Source organism: Orbicella franksi, chromosome 4 (genome assembly GCF_964199315.1).
Source record: "Orbicella franksi chromosome 4, jaOrbFran1.1, whole genome shotgun sequence".
Lineage (NCBI taxonomy): Eukaryota > Metazoa > Cnidaria > Anthozoa > Scleractinia > Merulinidae > Orbicella > Orbicella franksi.
Genome location: NC_138148.1, coordinates 18,310,137 through 18,328,449, shown reverse-complemented (window position 1 = coordinate 18,328,449; position 18,313 = coordinate 18,310,137). Strand labels below are relative to the sequence as shown.

At 39.3% G+C, this 18,313-nt stretch overlaps 2 protein-coding genes across 3 annotated transcripts in view; one reads left to right on the top strand and one right to left on the bottom strand.

Moving 5' to 3' along the window:
- The window catches only part of LOC145484714 (uncharacterized), a 256,461-nt gene that overhangs the window by 26,627 nt on the left and 211,521 nt on the right, over nucleotides 1-18,313 (top strand). The gene's annotated exons all lie outside the window — the stretch shown is intronic.
- The window catches only part of LOC145484749 (acid phosphatase type 7-like), a 25,715-nt gene extending 7,402 nt beyond the window's left edge, over nucleotides 1-18,313 (bottom strand). The window contains exons 1-6 of one of the 2 annotated variants that reach the window (XM_081463383.1): nucleotides 7,774-7,799; nucleotides 7,424-7,495; nucleotides 6,468-6,605; nucleotides 3,974-5,831; nucleotides 1,792-1,992; nucleotides 85-267 (exon numbers count right to left, since the gene is read on the bottom strand). In XM_081463383.1, coding sequence (XP_081319509.1) covers nucleotides 85-267; nucleotides 1,792-1,992; nucleotides 3,974-4,079 — 490 coding nt within the window. In that variant the 5' untranslated portion in view covers nucleotides 4,080-5,831; nucleotides 6,468-6,605; nucleotides 7,424-7,495; nucleotides 7,774-7,799. Of the gene's footprint in view, nucleotides 1-84; nucleotides 268-1,791; nucleotides 1,993-3,973; nucleotides 5,832-6,467; nucleotides 6,606-7,423; nucleotides 7,496-7,773; nucleotides 7,800-17,705 lie in introns of those variants that run through there. The other variant, XM_081463382.1, reaches the window with a different exon arrangement.

The following is an 18,313-nucleotide window of genomic DNA, read 5'->3' as shown; positions in this document are numbered from 1 at the left end:
GTAGGGAATTTCAGTTATCTCCTTGGTCTGAGCAAAATTGAGCTCAAAATTTCATTTAAACCACAGAAAAAAAGAAAAACTTACCAACATGAAGGAAAGCATCATATTTTCCTTCTTGAGTTTCTTCCTGCAGATAGCTTAAAGATCTTGCATTAACACTTCCAAGATCTCCAAAGACAGCCATCCGAGGACTCCAGTCCACACCAGACTTGAGGGCTTTAAATGCATACAGTGCACTCCAGCCTTCTAATCCACCACAGTGATACTCTGCAAGTTAGACAATGAGTCTGAGTCCAGATTTCAACAGACTTTTTCTAAGTCTTTAGCTACATCAAAGTTCAGAGCAAATAACACCAACAGCAGCTAGAAATGTCTAGTCCATTGCACATCTAAGCCTTAAATGTAAACTGATATGGCAAAGATTTTTGCCGTCTAAAGCAAGCACAACATTATCGCCACAGGGCAAACAGCCTACTGTTACGGGACTAAATGTGACCCGTTCAGTTTACACATCTCAGGCCTGCCTCACGTACGATAATGGACGACGCTTGCTAACAAATCGTTAGACTTGCGCCTTCATTGGACTTAATGATGTCCTCAGGCAGACTTCCTTTAGACAGCAAATACAGAATGCTGATCGGTTGACCCCTTCTCAGAGTCACCGTGCAAACTGAAATTCAGATGAGTGTAGTCTGGGCTAAACTTAACACCAATTGAAAAGGGGATGGGGGAGGGGTAGCGATGAATAATGAAAAAAATAGATAAATAAATGAAACATGCAGCAAGAAGTCCTCTACATTTTATGCTAGGTAAGATCTACAAGCAGCTGCCATAAGGAAAGCAAAAAGATAAATAAATAAATACTAATAATAAAAAATAAATAAAAAACGCTTGATTTCATTGACACTGTTTTCATAAACCCAGACATATATTTGAACAGATTAAGACTGGATGACCCAGAAAGGCTGAAAAATGAGCGTGTCTAATTTCTGTCGATCTTTCTAAAGCATCTAGAGTCAGTGTAGGGAATTCCCTGATCAGTTTTGGACATTCTGTGCCAATATATGTCTGGATTTATGAAAACCATGTTAAAGACTTTGCACCAAAATAGCGGGCATGTTTTTGGAAAATCAGTCAGATATATTCATCTCTTTTCAAAATAGGCTACAATGCAGTCTCTGCATACAACACCTAAATGTAGACAAGCATCACACTATTAATAATCTTAATATCAAATATTAATCTTAAGGAACTGGAATTTAGGAGCATGACGTCTATAAGACTACTGGTACTCTAAAGGTTTTGCACAGTAATGCCAGCAAGTACATGTTGTACACTGTAAGTTCAAATGGATTCTTTTGCCAAAATGACTTCAAACTAGTTTGCTAAATGTACTCAACAAACTTTGCAATATATCTGTACAAAGAACAAACTGAACTGTTAAAATCATCCAAACCTAGATTTATTTTCAACTACAATACTACAAACATTCCAGATCTTTTACATTACAAATCAGTTTGATCTTAGCTTTTGTAATCAGTGGACTCACTTTCTCCGTAATGGATAATATTTTGGCTACACTGTAGTTACAAATTTCATTTCAATTAATAAGTTACATGTACAACTAAGAACTTGTTACCACTTCAACAAAATTCTGCTCTATTACTTTTCCTAGATGTTTTTTTAATCATACTCAGGATTGAAACATTGGTCTTTCACTGGTGATGTTCATACTTCATCACAATTTCTAGTCAAAGACTGACTGGTTATTAACATTAACACTGTACCTACCATACATCTGATCAGGAACCAATCCTGTCAGTTTCACCCTGTGAATGAACAACACTCGATGCTCTGATCCTCCATCCGTAAATTTAGTAACACCACCAGATACTCTTAATGTCAGAGGAAAACCAGCTTTGTTATATTCAACAACAGTGTAGTTTGTATATGCTAATGTCACCCATGTGACCATCATCTCTGTTGGGTCACCTGAAAGTGCGAAAATGCACAGATCCATATTTTAAAACTCAATACTTGTAAACAGAAAATTTCCAGAGTCATATTTACACCCCTATCTTGCCATAACAACCACTCTCTACAACGGCCACTTCCCTCTGTCCCCAAGGTGGCCATTGTGGAGAGGTTTGACTGTATATATAATTACTCTTTTTCTTTACAAGGCAATTAATTGGTCGATATGACAGTGTATCTGCCTCTAGTCTTTCTGTTTTTGTTTTAGTTTTGTTTGCATGATTAGTTATAAGTGGAATCAAGATTTCTTGAACTGCCAAAGGAAATGAACCTAAGTCCAAGTCGTCCGTAGTTCGAGAATCAGCTGTGAGAGTAAAATTGCTGTTCAACTGGAACAAATCGTAAAGGGAAATGACTTTCAATTCAAGCTATTGGGAGTTAGAGAAATCAAGGCTTTGATAAAGTGGGATTCCACTTCATTTCGTATGAAGTATACTCGTAGAGATTTGTATTATTTTTATACCATAAAAGCACTCCTTGAACTTCAGAACCTTTTTCTATAGACAAGCACATCAAACCAAAGTGAGCCAGAAGCACTGTCAGAATGGTACATGTATATCAGCTGTTTTCATGATATGTGCAGGATAAATAGCATGTTCTTGGATGATCTCAGATTTCTCTAACCCACAACAAGATTATGAAGCAATTGTGCTCCTTCACATGCTGATAGCCTACAGTACAACTAAGCTGTCATAATTGTATAAAAGAAATGAATGATCAACACAGTTTAGTACACAACTTACACAGCTGTGAAAATAACACCTGGAAAAATTCAGGCCTCAACAGGATGCAAACCCATGACCTCTGTGATACCAGTGCAGTGCTCTACCAAGTGAGCTATCACAGCCAGAGGGAAGTACTCCCTTTTATGGGCTATGTAGGTATGTGCATCCTCAAAGGCCTAGAGTATGGTTTTTTAGCTATTTTGGTCATAAATAAGGTATTGATTTTGACCATTTTGGTCATAGATAGGGTATGGTTTTTGCACTCTAGTCTTGAATTGAATATGCTTTGTAAGAAGAAGCTACTTTTTCATCGTATTCAATAAGACCATCAACAAAAGCCCTTCACAATGCATTTTACATCAGCCTGAATTAGGGAACAAATTATAAGGCAGGTCTGAAACAGGGTATTGATTCAAGGATCAGGTCATAACTGGGATGTTGAATTTTTGGTGACGTCATAACTAAGGTATGGAAAATCACAGATTTTGGTCATAAATAGGGTAAGGGTTTTGGACGTGGGCTGCACACCCCAACCCAATTTTCTGGAAGTACCCCACCCTGGGTATCAAGCCAACTGGGAGCTGGCCATGTTGAGAGAATCAGTTCAAATATATTCATGATCTTTCATTTCAGTCATTTGTATGCTGTCAACATTGCTTACAAACATAACATCAAAATCCTTGGTTAATTTCTCAACTAAAAATTTCTCTTTGAAATCCCATACCTCACCTAGTGGACTTGAGGGGAAAATTATCCTGGAACTGAATACTTCAGCTTACTTCCTGTAAAAGACCCCTCAGCTTTCGTTTTTGTAATTTCTTCTTTTTATCAATTCATTATGGATATAGATCCACTGAAAGCGTGCAACTGATAGACTTAAATAGAACAGACGCCCTTAAACTTATACAGTCACTTTCAGAGTCGATTTAATTAGGTTTTATTAGTAGCTCCTCAATGTTAAAATATTACGTAAGCTGGCTTGACACAAAACAAGCCGGGCGCTACGCACTTTCAATGCTATATCGTCAATTTGATGGCAGATATAAGTCTCAAGTTTACGAATCCTTCTAATTGTAGGATATTTTCTCTATCCGTATCCCTGGTTGTCACGGGTTTTCTGTTCAAACAAACTTCTAGAACGATGGTTGACTAGCATGCGTCAATGCACAACATTTTATGTACCAGAAGACTTAAACGGCGTTTTCATTCCTTACCTGTACTTGAAAGATGAATTTGTTCAGGTTGAGGGTCACTTCCATATGAAAAATGCAGACAAATAAACAAAACCAACCAAGAAATATTTCCCATGTTCGACGCCATGACAGCTTGGCGCAGACTGTGTTGTTACCTGCTTTGCGCAGTGTCACGTGAGAGTCATCAGCTTTCGGCATGCGCTAGGTGACGACACCTGTGGTCATCTGAGACCATACAATTACAGACCATATTCTACATTGATATTCTCTATAGAAGTGTTCTTTTATCCATCTAAAACTTATTCATTCAAATACCGTGACTATCTGAAATAAAAAGCAAGAATTCTCAAGGGTATCATCCCATGGTCTAAATGAGACAAAAAAAAAAACAAAAAAAAAGCAAAAAAGAAAAAAAGCAAAAAAGGGTCCTGGTAAGGTCTTTCAGGCTGATTATATATGACTGAGAAAATTGCTTCTTTGTGAATGGCTGTGAGCGCCCTGGCATAAAATTCAAGATTAATCGTAGCCAGTACAGGCAGGATCTGAGCCGGTAAAGATAGTGTTTCCCGGCCCTGTATTAGGCAAAATGAAAACCGAGATACCGAAGCAGGGTCAATGCTATAGCGATCAAAAGCTTTCGACGCTGTCACAGCGGGTATCTTCCATTATGCCAAAGATTCCGGAAATTTCGGTCGGAAGTCAAATGGCAAGGTCCGTTTCATGCCCCTTCGACCGGAAGACTCGGAACCACTTCTGGAGGTGGTCCCGAATATTCGGTCGGAACATTCTGACCGAAATTTGCCGTTCCATTTTGACAAACTGGTTCATTGCCATACTTCTCTTCACTTACGTAGGGAATTCGGAAAAGGAATGAAAAAGGGTAAGAACCATTCCTCTTTGTTGGGCGGGTTGGTCGGAAAATGTCGTTCCATTTTCTTCGGGTATTCCCACTGGTCTCTGACCGGCCGGTCTAGCATAATGGAAAGCACCGAGCGTCTTTCTCAAGTGAATATGGCGGAAATCAAGAGAATATGATCTCAGAATCATAATCTCTCGCGGAAATCCATTTGTCACGTGAGCTTGGGTGAACAAAACTTGAGAAAAACGCTGTGACTGCGTCCAAAGCTTGTGATCGCTAGGTTGAGCATTGAGTCTGATTCGGCATCTAGTTCGTTCTTATTAATTTTGTTATTGATATGTTTAATAGTTAGACTACACGCTAAAATGTATGGTGAAATATATTTATTGCAAACTGATCTATTGCTACTCGTGTTTTACATATTTAACAAAAAATTGAGCTGTAGATAATTCAGTTTACGTTAGCTACTAAATACAGAAAAAAAGCCGAGCTAAAGTTGGTACGAGAAATAATTAATGACTTTTCCACAAGACAAATCAGTCAGCCTCTTCTTTTTCAAATCGAAGAGAGAAAAAGCGAACTTTGTTTTTCAAAATCAACTTCACTATTTTGACTTCACAGTGATCAAATGACCTACTCTTAAGGGAAAAGGAGAGAAAACATCTTGTTATCATTTTCGGTAAAAAAAACAAATAAAAGAAATTACGTTTCAGAATTGGAGTTTATACTTAGAAGTGATGCTGCATTCAAATATTTTGGAGACTAACAATTGTGTGATAATTCAAAATGTGTTGGAAAAAATTGTATCTACAAATTGATAATTGATGGCCTTCTTTGGCAACGCTACACAATCAAGTCACGAGACGTCCACCGGCTGGGTGGTGCTGGGAGTGTGCAGGGGGGATGGGGGTGGACAGTCTATCGCCTTGATTCAGTTTAATTCTTGATTTTCTTGGGAACCCAGGCTTCTGGTCCATGCACGTCTTTGATTATCATTACTTTGTCAATGACGTCACCCCCCTGCAAGAAAACAAAGCACTCTATATTATCTTTTCCTGGACATGACTACAGATCACTACCAGTACAAAAAGCACTCCTGGATATTACCATGGCTTTTGTTTATCAATAGGGCCATTTATACAAGGAAAATAAGCCACGACTTATTTTGCTCGTACTAATGGCCCTTATACAACAGATCTGCTTCACCGACATTTAGGCGGTATAACTTTGTCGCATTCCTTTTTTGTAGCACGCGCTGCTCACGTCTAGCGAACACTGAATACAACTTTCTTAACTCAACATTTTACGCTGCTACGAATGTTGTAGGGTTTGAGTTTGAATGTAATTCGAGGAGTTATACATCAACAGAGATTTTATTCTTCAGGCTTCGGTTGTTCGAAGGCTGGATAACGCTATCCACCGGATAAATCGCTATCCACCGGATAACGCTATCCACCGGATAAATCGCTATCCCAACGATAATCCAACGGATTATCCAACGGATAAGTGTTAACACAACAAACCACGCTATCCGCTGGATAGTGATTTATCCGGTGGATAGCGTTATCCACCTTTTGAACAACCAGGTCCAGGGGTATAAAGTTTGTGTGACCAATTCCTTTCCGCCACCCCACTCCACCCACCCCCCTCACTTACCTTATCCACACTGACTTGTTCCATGTATAAGTGCGTCTTGTTGTGGATGGTCATTCGAGTGTAACCGTAATCCACTGCGCGGAACGCTGTCCAGGGAGGGTAGTCTTTAACAAATGGGTTATGTTTTTCGAAACAGCCCTGAAAAAAAACAAAACAAAAAAAAAACGTGGTTCTAGGAACTCGTTATATTGACTACTACCTACAATGCTGGCCAAGACAATCAGGGTTCATAACAAGTGAAAACATCTGTCAGCGTTGCTGTTAGTATTTACAACTTAAAGTTGATAAGGACTTATTAACCGCCGTAGCGTGCATGTAAGCCGGACTAACCTCACAGACAAGCTACGCCAGTAAGTTTACCCAAAAATACCAACTTCAAGTTGATAAATAGCTAAGTCACTTGCTCGCCGATGCAGCACAACAATTTTTTTTTTAAGAAACTACTACCTTGAATTGGCTTTGCCTGTGTCTTTGACATTTTTTTTCTCTTTAGCGCGCCCGTCCTGTAAAGGCCTAAACACAAGGGGTAATATTGCGCTGAACAAACTGACCCCTTACCACACACCGTAAGTCGTGACCGTGCCCATCAAGCCAACGGGTATCTCTGGTTTCCTTAGTACGAACGACTAGGAGTGTATACCCCACCCCCGGGTGGGATGCTAGTCCATGGCAGGGGATACCTCCAGCATAACTTCACTGATACCAATTTATACAGCTGGGACGAGACACACTGTGAGTGCCAAGGGTCTTGCCGGAAAACACGGACTGCTTGACTGGGACTCCAGAGCACTAGCCACTAGACCCCCGCGTATCTCACGATCACTCACTATGCAACTTAAAAATTACATGCAATGTTACCCAGTATTTTGATTTTACAAGTAACTCATTCAAGATCCCACTCAGTGAGGACAAAACACCTTTCCCTGAGTGGAAGACGTTTTTAAACATTAACATACCCCTGAGCCGGTGATGATATGAACTGGAGCGCAAGGGTTGGTGTATGGCTCTTCCCGTGATCCATTGCAAACCTACAACAAACGAAAAGCAAGACGTGTTAGTATCCCAAGTAAAACACAAGTGTCATTAACCTATGAACAAGCTCCCTCGGACAATGGGGCACAGAACAGAGATATCAGGAAGTGGAACAAGTGGACACAATCTGGGGAGGAAAATTTTGTGAATGTACTTGGCTCAATCTCTTTTTTTTTCTTTTTTGCCTTATATCCCAATAGGGAGTCTCTTTGCAGACTTTAGGATGGACCATTCAAATGTGGTCAAATTTAAAAAAGAGGTCGCGATATCGTACCTGTCTGTTGTAGAGAGGCCAGAGTCATTCATATGAGTGCTCGTGAGCCCAAAACATCAGATCAACACCTGAAGAAATGAATTGAGACCACAACCACTGTTACTTGAAACAAGATTTCCTGCATCTATTGCCAGCAAAAAAAAGTGCAGCCCCGTTAATCCGGACACCAACGGTCCAAAAACTCTAGCCATATTAACGGGTGATCTTGGTTCAAAACAGTTTCCAGCACTTAGATTTTGATTGGTCATTATAACCACTCTTTATCACTTGATTTGAGTTCAGAACCACCTTAACGTTTTGAAAATTTAAGGTGGCTCTGAACCCTATGTTCAGAATTTTTTTGAACTTTGCCAAAAGTTGTGGACCTCCGGGTGTTTAATAATTAATTTGTGACTGTGTTATAGCATGGAAACCACCATCATCATGGCGGTTATCCCGTCATGTTAGCCAAGAATCAATGCTCGACAGAAACTCCCTTGGCACGATTTGCATCACTCTCTCATGTCTCGTCTTCATTCCTCCTAGAGAGGAGAGAAGAGGAATGCAAACTTCCTTGCTGGACAGCAGCTGGTAGTTGAGCCTTTACCTTCTCATGATGCCTACTGCTAAGATTGCAAGTTCTGCACTGACTTGACGAAAGTGCTGTTTCATCAAACTGTGATGAACACATGTATGGCCTATTAAACTATTCATTTTCTACAAGCCAACCCCTGAATATTCTTCTTTACAGCCGTTATTTGGGTCGTCACGAGACGCATTGAGAAAGGACCTAAATAAATGGCAGCAAACCTCTTAACTGAATGCCAACCAACCAAAACTAATGTTGACATGCTCATCCTGGTACCGTACAAATGAGAACCTGGAGGTCTTACATTCTCTTGACAACCAAAACACAAGACAGTACGACTCTTAACTTTGACTTTCACGTAATCTGATTGCCAATTACTCGTTACTCACCGTATTTGTAAAATAGGTCTTCCAACGCGAACAGATGTTTCGAAGTGATTCCAGAGCGAACCTTAAAAAAGCATCATAAGGTTGCAATTAAAACCTGCAATATGTTTTTCCACATTTATACGCTATTTTAGACAAAGATGTGAGGATTATGACTGAAGCACACTCAGACATATGAAAAATTTACATTTTAGCAACTGGTACTCACAATTTGTATAAAATCAGTTTCACAATAGATTGAAGTCCTTATAGTCTTACACCTTGGTAGAGTAGCAACCTCTAGTCTAACTGTTTAAGTACAGTCAACATACCTACCTTACTCTCATCTTTGGTACAATCATCGCCATCAGAGTTACTGCAGTACATTGGTCTGTGACCCATCGTGATGATCCAGGGACGTAAAGCACGGTTTTCGGGAGATGTTGCTTCCTATGAGGAACATGCAATAAAATAGTGACATTTTGAGACCTTCAAAAAACATCATACTTTGTAAAAAGTAGCCTGCAATGGAGGGGTTATTTTGGAACAGAACACTCAATAGACCAGGTTTTCAATGCCGCCATCTTGGATTGTGATTGGATGCTTGACCTATGAAGGATTGAGGCAGAGTGCAGTGGGTGGGGTAGTTCCTTCTCCTCCACCCTACTCCCTCGGCAAATTTTCCCTCAGCCCAGCCCTCCACAGTTACCAAATATAAGATGGTGGCCTAATACGAAAACGTGCATTCGCACGTGTCCAAAATACGCCTGCACTGCAGGTTGTGTAAAAAATTGAACTAAAAGCATTATTGAACACCCATTCCTGTCCCCAGAGCTACATGTACCTGTGTCTCTCAGCCAGTGGGGCCTGGGTACAAGGAAAAGGTGCCTTTTGAAATGCTTGATTTGACCGGCTGATTTTTGGAACAAACTTTCTACTAATTCAGTGGTGGTTTCCTTCTTAAAAATATCATTGTTCAATCTCTAAATAAAACAGCTTGGTTACAGCAGCTTGCACAGGTCTACTTATCTTCCAGGAAGTTAAAGATGGGCTTGCTACGAAAATTTGACCATAAAGAAGCACATGATTACCACTTTGAGTCAGAATTTTAATTTTGTTTTAAACTCCATTTGCTAAAGGTCCAAAGTTGTTGTGATTGAATGGCTTGAGTTAAAAAATCAAACTGTGCCAGATACTTTTTTGCAAAGAAACCAGTGTGGAATTAGGGGAAATCTTAGTCCAAGAATCTAGCCAACCTATTCATGTGTCTCCAGAGCCACCTTTTCTGGGGTTCAGGGGATGAGAATGTTTAAGACAGTGAAACTCAGCTGACGCAAACCCATGTACACAAAACAATATGATAAGATGATACATGTACAGTATGTAAGGCACACCGATAGATGTTAGTCAGTCTCTAACACATAACCCAGCCCCACTGCGAACTATTTAACTTGTAAGTGTGCATAACGTCCACTGTTTTGAACACAGAGGGCAAGATGCATACGCAAAAAAATTTACGGTTATTAGGACTTGTTCTTTTTCTAACCCGCAGGTCTTTTTCCAACCATTCATACTGTTGAACAATCTGTTCAATGCCGTACTGATAGAAGTAGTACACTTCAGTTGAAATGCCAATGATGTGTGCAGGTCCAACATTCCAGCTGAAAAATGAATCAAGGATATATCAGTATGCTTCCAAACAGCTGCCCTTGAGTTGTTCAAAGGGTGAACAATGGTGTCCAGAAGATAAACCAGAGTATCCATACTGCAGGGCTGTCATTACGTTTTGAGTCACCTGTATTCTTGTGCTCCACAACCGTAACAAACTTGCTGCTTTGTTTGACAAATTCTATTAACAAAGGGCAATTTCACCAAAGCATCGGGGAAAATTAGGCATACTCAGCTGTAACAGGTGTTACAGGTTACAGCCAGTAATTACAGCCCTGCTTTGGATAGTGTAGTGTGTTAAATTTTCAAATTACCTGGCCTCTGTACATGTGTCAAATTTTACATGGGTACATGTACCTCAACCATATACAGAAATTCGATTTAAACACATGCCATTAAGTCTGTGGACAAAAGCCTAGTGTGTGACTACAATTTAGTTTTTTACTTTCTTAGTTCTTCCTCATGATGACAAGGTTTTCAAAGAAAAGAAAGGTATAACTTTCTAAGAGCATGCAATTACCTGTAGAAGATACTTTCAGTATTTCCTGGCATGGAAAACCTGTTTTTGTAGTTGGAAAAGTTGCTGCAAGGAAAGAAATGATAATTATGAGCTTAGTTTACATACATGAACACTTTAGTGAACATGCATGTAGTAAAACAGAAGTAAACCAGCTTTTTAACTCAAGTTCACACAAGGCTCTTGCTTATAGATTTCTATGCCAAATATTTTTGAGCAGGTGCTATCTTCTAAAGCTATGGACCTCTGAATTTCAAATTAGATTGACTGTGTTAAAAACTCATCAATAATATCAAGAGATGGGTATCTTGTGTACATGTATCTCTTGGAAAATATCCCATTACGTGCATTTGGCCATGCCTTATTAGACCTTTTCCAACTTTATCAGCTGATTAAACACATCTTCTGTACGAAAAGTAATGATGTCACAGGCTATGCTCTCTAAAGAGGTTTTAGCTGGTTAATGATTCCATGCAAAACCTACAGAATAACTTGTGGTTTGCAATCTATTTGCCATTGTCCATTGTCAGTAATAAATATTAATCATACATTCATTGACGGGGATAGTTTTCATCGACAACTTGACTTACTAAGCATATTCATGATTTCCTGGACAGGTCATGTACGGTACATAAGCGGCAATTGACTGAATTTGATTCATGAAGTCATCTCCTGTCCTTGCATTATTCTGTGTGTGTAGAAAAGAAAACAATCATTGATGGCTTAGCTGATCTAGCCAGGTTTTAAATTATGTTTCTCACAGAGGGCTAATTCAATCTTCAACTCAAGAATTCTACTTTCAAGCTATTATGATGGTTTTAATTAGTCAGAAATTAAGGGCAAGGTCAAATTCAAATCGTTCAAAGATTCAGGTCTTAGTAAAAGAGGGGTACGGAATTGTCAGTAGTTAAATCAAAACCTTGCCCAGATGCTGATTGAGATCCTTGTACAAAAATCAAACACATGCAAATAGACTTCCCATCTTAGCATCAGTGCTTAATTTTATTCAAGCCAATTAGATACAGTGTAACTCCTAATGATAATCAAGTGGTGCTCTAAGTTTGTAGACAGGGCTGGAAATAACAGTCGGTCATCGGACATTGTCTGACCAAATTTTGAATATGTCCGGCCAATTTCACATTATGATTGGACATGATGTCCGAACATTTTACCGAGACCAAGTTATTGTCCATCCATAAAATCTGGTTAGATACATTGCTAAAAGGCTCGAAATTGCGACCAGTACAGTCGCCACTACGGCTAAAATTTTATCTTTAGCGGCCAAAAATTCTGGTTGACAGCCAAAACTACGTCTGCATTCAAAGGCTACCATAATGGCGACTACGTTTCTCTGTGTTGACGATAAATAACGGTTATTTTCTCAGACATTATGTCTTTCCACAACTTCATAGTGAAAGACCTTTGCTTCTATAGCATTCAGCATAAGAAAAGAAAGCAATCTATCCTTTTGCTTTGCTGTAAAGGATTCCCTTGCATCGGAAACTTGCAAATGGCTGCTTGTGTTTGAAATCGCCCTATAATGCATTGCAAACCCTTGAGCATTGAGTACGTCATGTATGCCCACCGACTGTGTCTCTTGAAGTGCATGAATCCTTCAGAGACATTACATTAGCTATGTACACAAAATTAGTGGCCAAAAAAGTCTTGAAAATTTTTTCTTTACAGATTTTATGCATTGAGTTCTTTTCTGAGTAAAATTCCTCCTTGATTGTTCTCACTTAGTTGCCAAATGGCGACTCAAAATTTTTTTTTAATTTTAGGCCCTTGACTCTGACAGTCTCAGCCATATCCAGGAGCCCATTATGGGCTTCTGCCATATCATAAAGCAGAAGTGTTCATCTTTCCTGTACTTGCCAAATAAAATACTCTTCAGAAATCTCCCTATTATGCACTACGTGCACTGTGATATGCTGTTAGCACTTCATGTTTGTACCCTTGAGTCAACTTTGGTCAGGAGTACATCACTAGGAGCCTCCAACTCCCATACTAAGGCTATGTCATGGTATTTTTACAGAACGGTCTATTTTAAGGCTTCTTTTCCCACTAAAAAGGTCAGTTCCGGTCTATATGAGCTCGAATCAGTAAGGAGAAAAATGGCGGCCTCAGGTGGACATGTCGACCTAATCTTCAGGTGAAATTATAAATTCCATGATTGTGATTGGTCACTGAGGGGGGGGGGGGGGGGGCTGAATTTGCGGTAAATTCAAACTAAAAATAGATCGTTCTGTGAAAACACCAGGACAGGAAGAATTGGGGTAGTTGTACACTCCTAGTGATGGGCTCCTGCTTTAAAGGGACACAGTCAGCTGGTGCATATGCGCATTAGATACCATTTCATAGCTAATTTGCATATCACAGGGAAGCGATCCACACTGTTTTTAACCAAATATGATAAAAATAATATCATTGGATTGAGCAAATGCACACTAAAAAACAGGTTTTTCAGTGAACAATTGAAAATCAAGAAAAACACTGGAAAGATTGAAGCGGATTTCTAGATGTACTTTGATTTCAGGTTGAGGTGAACTTTTTTCAAAGTGAAAAAACTATTGTCTAAGTCAGCGTGGTCCTAAAGCTGACTGTGTCCCTTTAATGGTAAAATTCCATAGGAAACCAGTTTTGGTTGAAGAACATATAATCAGGAGATAACCAGGAGAGATCTGTGCAGTCATCTTCTAGATTAAGTCATACAATCATCATAAATGATAAATAAATCAAATTTAAATGCAGTTTTTAATGATTTGTATTAAAAATCTTTACAGTATGCCAATAAATTTTATTATGCTAATTAATTATGCTAATCAATTATGAAAATTAGTGTTAGGTCAAATTGATAAGATGTCCGACCAAAATGAAGATTTGAAAGGACACATGTCCTGTTAAAGAAGAAAAATTATTTCCAGCACTGGTAGATGTACTCAACATGTAATACAGCTCATTCGAACTGCTCATGAATCTAGTTTTTATCTCATGCCAATCCAAGATGCCCTTCTGTTCTGAGATTCCTGGACTCTATTTTAATTGTAAATGTAAGTTACTGTCAGTAATAAATTATGGAGAAAGATTTTGTGACTTGACTGAAACATGCTAAGACTTACAGAATCCATGTCGTATGCAAAGTCACCTGGGAAAGGAAAAAAAGATTTATTACACTGTGAGTCACTCAGACGACAATTTTATGTTTACATGTACTTTCATTTGATTAGGCAAACACTGATAAGTGTACTGTAATGAGTGAGAAATTTTCAAAGCTAACAAAATCTGATGTTGAATTCAGGAGTCTTTGGGAAAATTTCTTATTCCACATGCATGCCCCTCACATTCATTGAAGAAGGGGAAAAAAAAAAAAAAAAACCTCACCAACATGAAGGAAAGCGTCATATTTTCCTTCTTGAGTTTCTTCCTGCAGATAGCTTAAAGATTTTGCATTAACACTTCCAAGATCTCCAAAGACAGCCATGCGAGGACTCCAGTCCACACCAGACTTGAGGGCTTTAAATGCATACAGTGCACTCCAGCCTTCTAATCCACCACAATGATACTCTGCAAGTTACAATGACAAGCAGAATTTTACAGTGGAATGACGGCCAGTGTTGGGGACATTAAGGCTAAGGCACTCTGTAAAAGGGTTAAAGATGGAGGATCCAAACCCATAATGGCCAATCCAGTCACAATTTAAATGCTTCCCTATCTAGTGGCACAACTGCAGTACCCCACTCCGCCCCCAAGGTCAATATTATGTTCAGTATGCAAGTGTTACATACAAAACTTGCGTACTGAACAGTTAGCCAAAAAAATCTTTTGGCTAGCTCTAATTGATTTCCTGATTTTTACAACCAGCTCTAGAGGTACTTATTTGCAGTTTCACTTGACTAATTTAAAAATAGTGTGCTAAATAATAATAATAATAATAATAATAATAATAATAACAATAACAATAACAATAACAATAACATTGACATTGACATTGACAATGACAATGACAATGACAATGACAATGACAATGACAGTGACAATGATAAGGATAATGATAATATTAATAAATAATTACACTAATAATTTTATTGGGCTCATTAAAATTCTTCACTTTAACTACACATGATAATCATTTACAGCACAAAACTATTTACAATAACAATTTCAAGTCTAAAAATATACATTAAATGACAGTCTAAAATACAGAAGTAATAAAAGTTAAGAACTCAAGACTACAACTAAGGTTTAAAACTTGCTTTGAATACCTTTCTCTACGATAACTGGAAAATTAGAGAGAGGATTTTCAATCTTTCCCTGGATTTTCCTGAAGGAATTCAAATGGGTATCAACTCTGATTTGGATACCTACCATACATCTGATCAGGAACCAGTCCTGTCAGTTTCACCCTGTGGATGTACAATACTCGATGCTCTGATCCACCATCAGTGAATTTAGTGATGTCACCAGAAGCTTGTAATGTCAGAGGAAAACCAGCCTTGTTATATTCCACCACAGTGTAGTTTGTATATGCTAATGTCACCCATGTGACCATCATTTCTGTTGGGTCTCCTGAGAGTACAACAATATAAGTATGTATGCAAGACATCGTTGATGAGATTATCAATAATCAACGTTAACTAGAAGAGTTGCTGTCTGCCAGCAGGTGACAATCTTGCATGTGTATACATGTGTATTTTTCATTGATGTGTAGCTTTACCCTCCTGGTTTTGCTTTGAGCAGTTTTACCACTTTCTGGCTTTGGCACCCCATGTTGCCATGGTTACCCCCTTTATTTGCATTCATGCTTATTGCCTGTATTGCTTACAATTGGCACCTGTTCTCCATTTTAAAATTGCTGTCGCCAAGTAAATGACATTATTAAAACTGCATGTACATGCTAACTGTACAAGTTAATTTGTTTGCAAAGCTTGTGCTATCACCTGCATCTAGATCTAAGTTTTTCATATCTGGAATGCAATGCCTATTTTACTTTTTTAAAAAATTGTTTTTGGCTGATTTATATGGTTTTCTGATTTTGCAGTGAGGCTGGTAGACTCTGACTTTTGATTGCCCAATAGGCAAGGGGAAATCTTTAAAGACATTCAAATTACAGAGGTAATGTGTAGAGAGGAACCCTGCCTTACAGTCATAGTCTCCTTAATATGGTCACCGCATTACTATGGCCAATTACATGTATGTTTGTCCTGCCATATATTTTCTTTAAGAAAACCCTGTTTATCCAGCCACCCTGTCTATACAGCCAACAGCCACATTCTGAAATCCCAACCTATAAAATCCTTTATAACAACTGCCTTGCAAAGTGGAGGTTGGGTGAGCGAGGCATCCTGCAGTTTGGACCACTATTGGCGGCCAGCTTCTAGATGGAGACCGCTCCTATGGCTGGCAAATCCTGGTAACCCAGCCATGAGCTCGCACACGGAAGGGAGAAAGCAGGCACCTGTCACACTGATATAACAATACTAGTGGAAAGAGAAGAGAGGGACAGGCAAGGGGGTACAACCGCTGAGCAGAGCCCCTGAGCTTGAGACTAAGACACTTGAGGAAAGTGCTGACAGTGTAAAACTAATTGAATGCCTTGCGGCCTAAGACAACATGGAATCCTGGCGCATACGCAGATATAAATGTTGCTGACCACAAAGGCAAGACTTGTGTTCCTTGTTGATAAAATTTTATCCCGTTATTCATTCATATATTCACAATATTGACCACACAAAATAAATCTTTAGAAGCAATTTTAAGAACTACTCTCTTTCAGTGAAAGCACCTGCAGCATGTCATATCAATGACATCTTTCCAGGGTTTATGTTGAATGTACTGATTGGAGTTGTAAGCCTTTTAAAACATTTTCTGCATGCTGGATGCTTGTTCAGTTGTTAGAAGTGCAACTGTGATACATACATGTATACATGTATAACTGTTAAGACTTCACTTAAAATAGACCAGTCATGAAATTTGATCCTATCCCGTTAATACGTGTCATGCCTGTTACCTGTCGTGGCCCATTGGTGAATGAGTTTCGAGCTATTTCATCATAGTTACAGCTTGGCCAAAGGGCAAGCTAGAAGATCAGTTTTCTTTGCCCTCTGCTGCTGGAGCGTAGCGCAGAGATATCTGTTTCAGTATTCAAATTTTACTGAAGTTACTTGACAGTCCAATGTTGCTATTGGTCAGCTCCCTGGATGCATGCTCAAAAAGTTATATCTCCCAGCACTGCTCGAGACATTTGAAAATATGTACTGTTGCTTATTCGACTCTTTCATGAAAATATCACTGACTCTGAAATTCGAAATCGGCCTGTAGCTCGCATCGCATATCTCACTGAGTGAACTTGGTAACATACGCGTTAATAAAGTTAATTGCAACCAAAAACTTCCTGTAGAAGACCACCACGAAGTTAAAATTATTTTGATCGTTTTCGGCATAGGTCCCACAAAAGCGTGCGACAAAGTACGCAATTTCCACAATTAATCGACAAGCTCCCTCAAGTGCATAGTACAGTACAATCGATGGTTATGCAATAAGTACAGAAGCTGCGCGTTTGCAATAAACTTAACTTTCTCGGCTTTATCTTCTACTTGATAGGAGATGTAATGCTCGATTTTAGGAACCGTTTCAATTTTAGGACTTTCCTTTATCAGCGTCTGGTTGTCATGGATTTTCTGTTCCACATCCAGCAAATTACAGAACGAGAGAAGACGAAAAACAACATATTTGACAGCGCTAGCCACACTCGTGATTTCGATCATGTTTCAGTTTACAACTTTTCTTTCCTTAATGTACTTGAAAGATGAATTACCTGTACTTGAAAGATGAATCTGTTCAGGTTGCGGGTCACTCCCATGTGAAAAATGCAGGCAGATCAGCAAAACCAACCAAGAAATCTTCTGCATATTCGACGACATAACGGCTTCCGCGGTGTGCATGTCCACCGGCTTGTTAGTTATCCGCTCGCGTGGCGGTCTGGGTAAATGTCACATGATTCTAATTGGTTTGATCACGGGATGTCAAAACATGACGTCATCTGACATAGCAGCTGCTCAAAGACAGTAGAGAGAAGACCCTGGGAACGAGGTTGACTTTGAAAAACGGGGCCAGAGCAGGGAGGCTGAAGGAAAGCGATCTCCGTCTGCAAATTTAATAGGTCACATCTGGCTACGTTCGGATATATATATGGGTTATTGTGTTTGTGGACCGAGCGGAGTCGAGCTCCACAAACAAGCGAAAACTAGAACGAGGCCAATACCCAGCCATCTTGACCAAACAAACCTGTCAATAAAGGGTTTAATATATGGGAAAAGAACACTATTTTCTTGCAGGACACACCTGCAGCGGGTAATCCCGAACGGGCAAGGTAGCTCCGTCTTGCCCGCTCGGGTAGCCAATCACTGCAAAGGATTCGGTTCA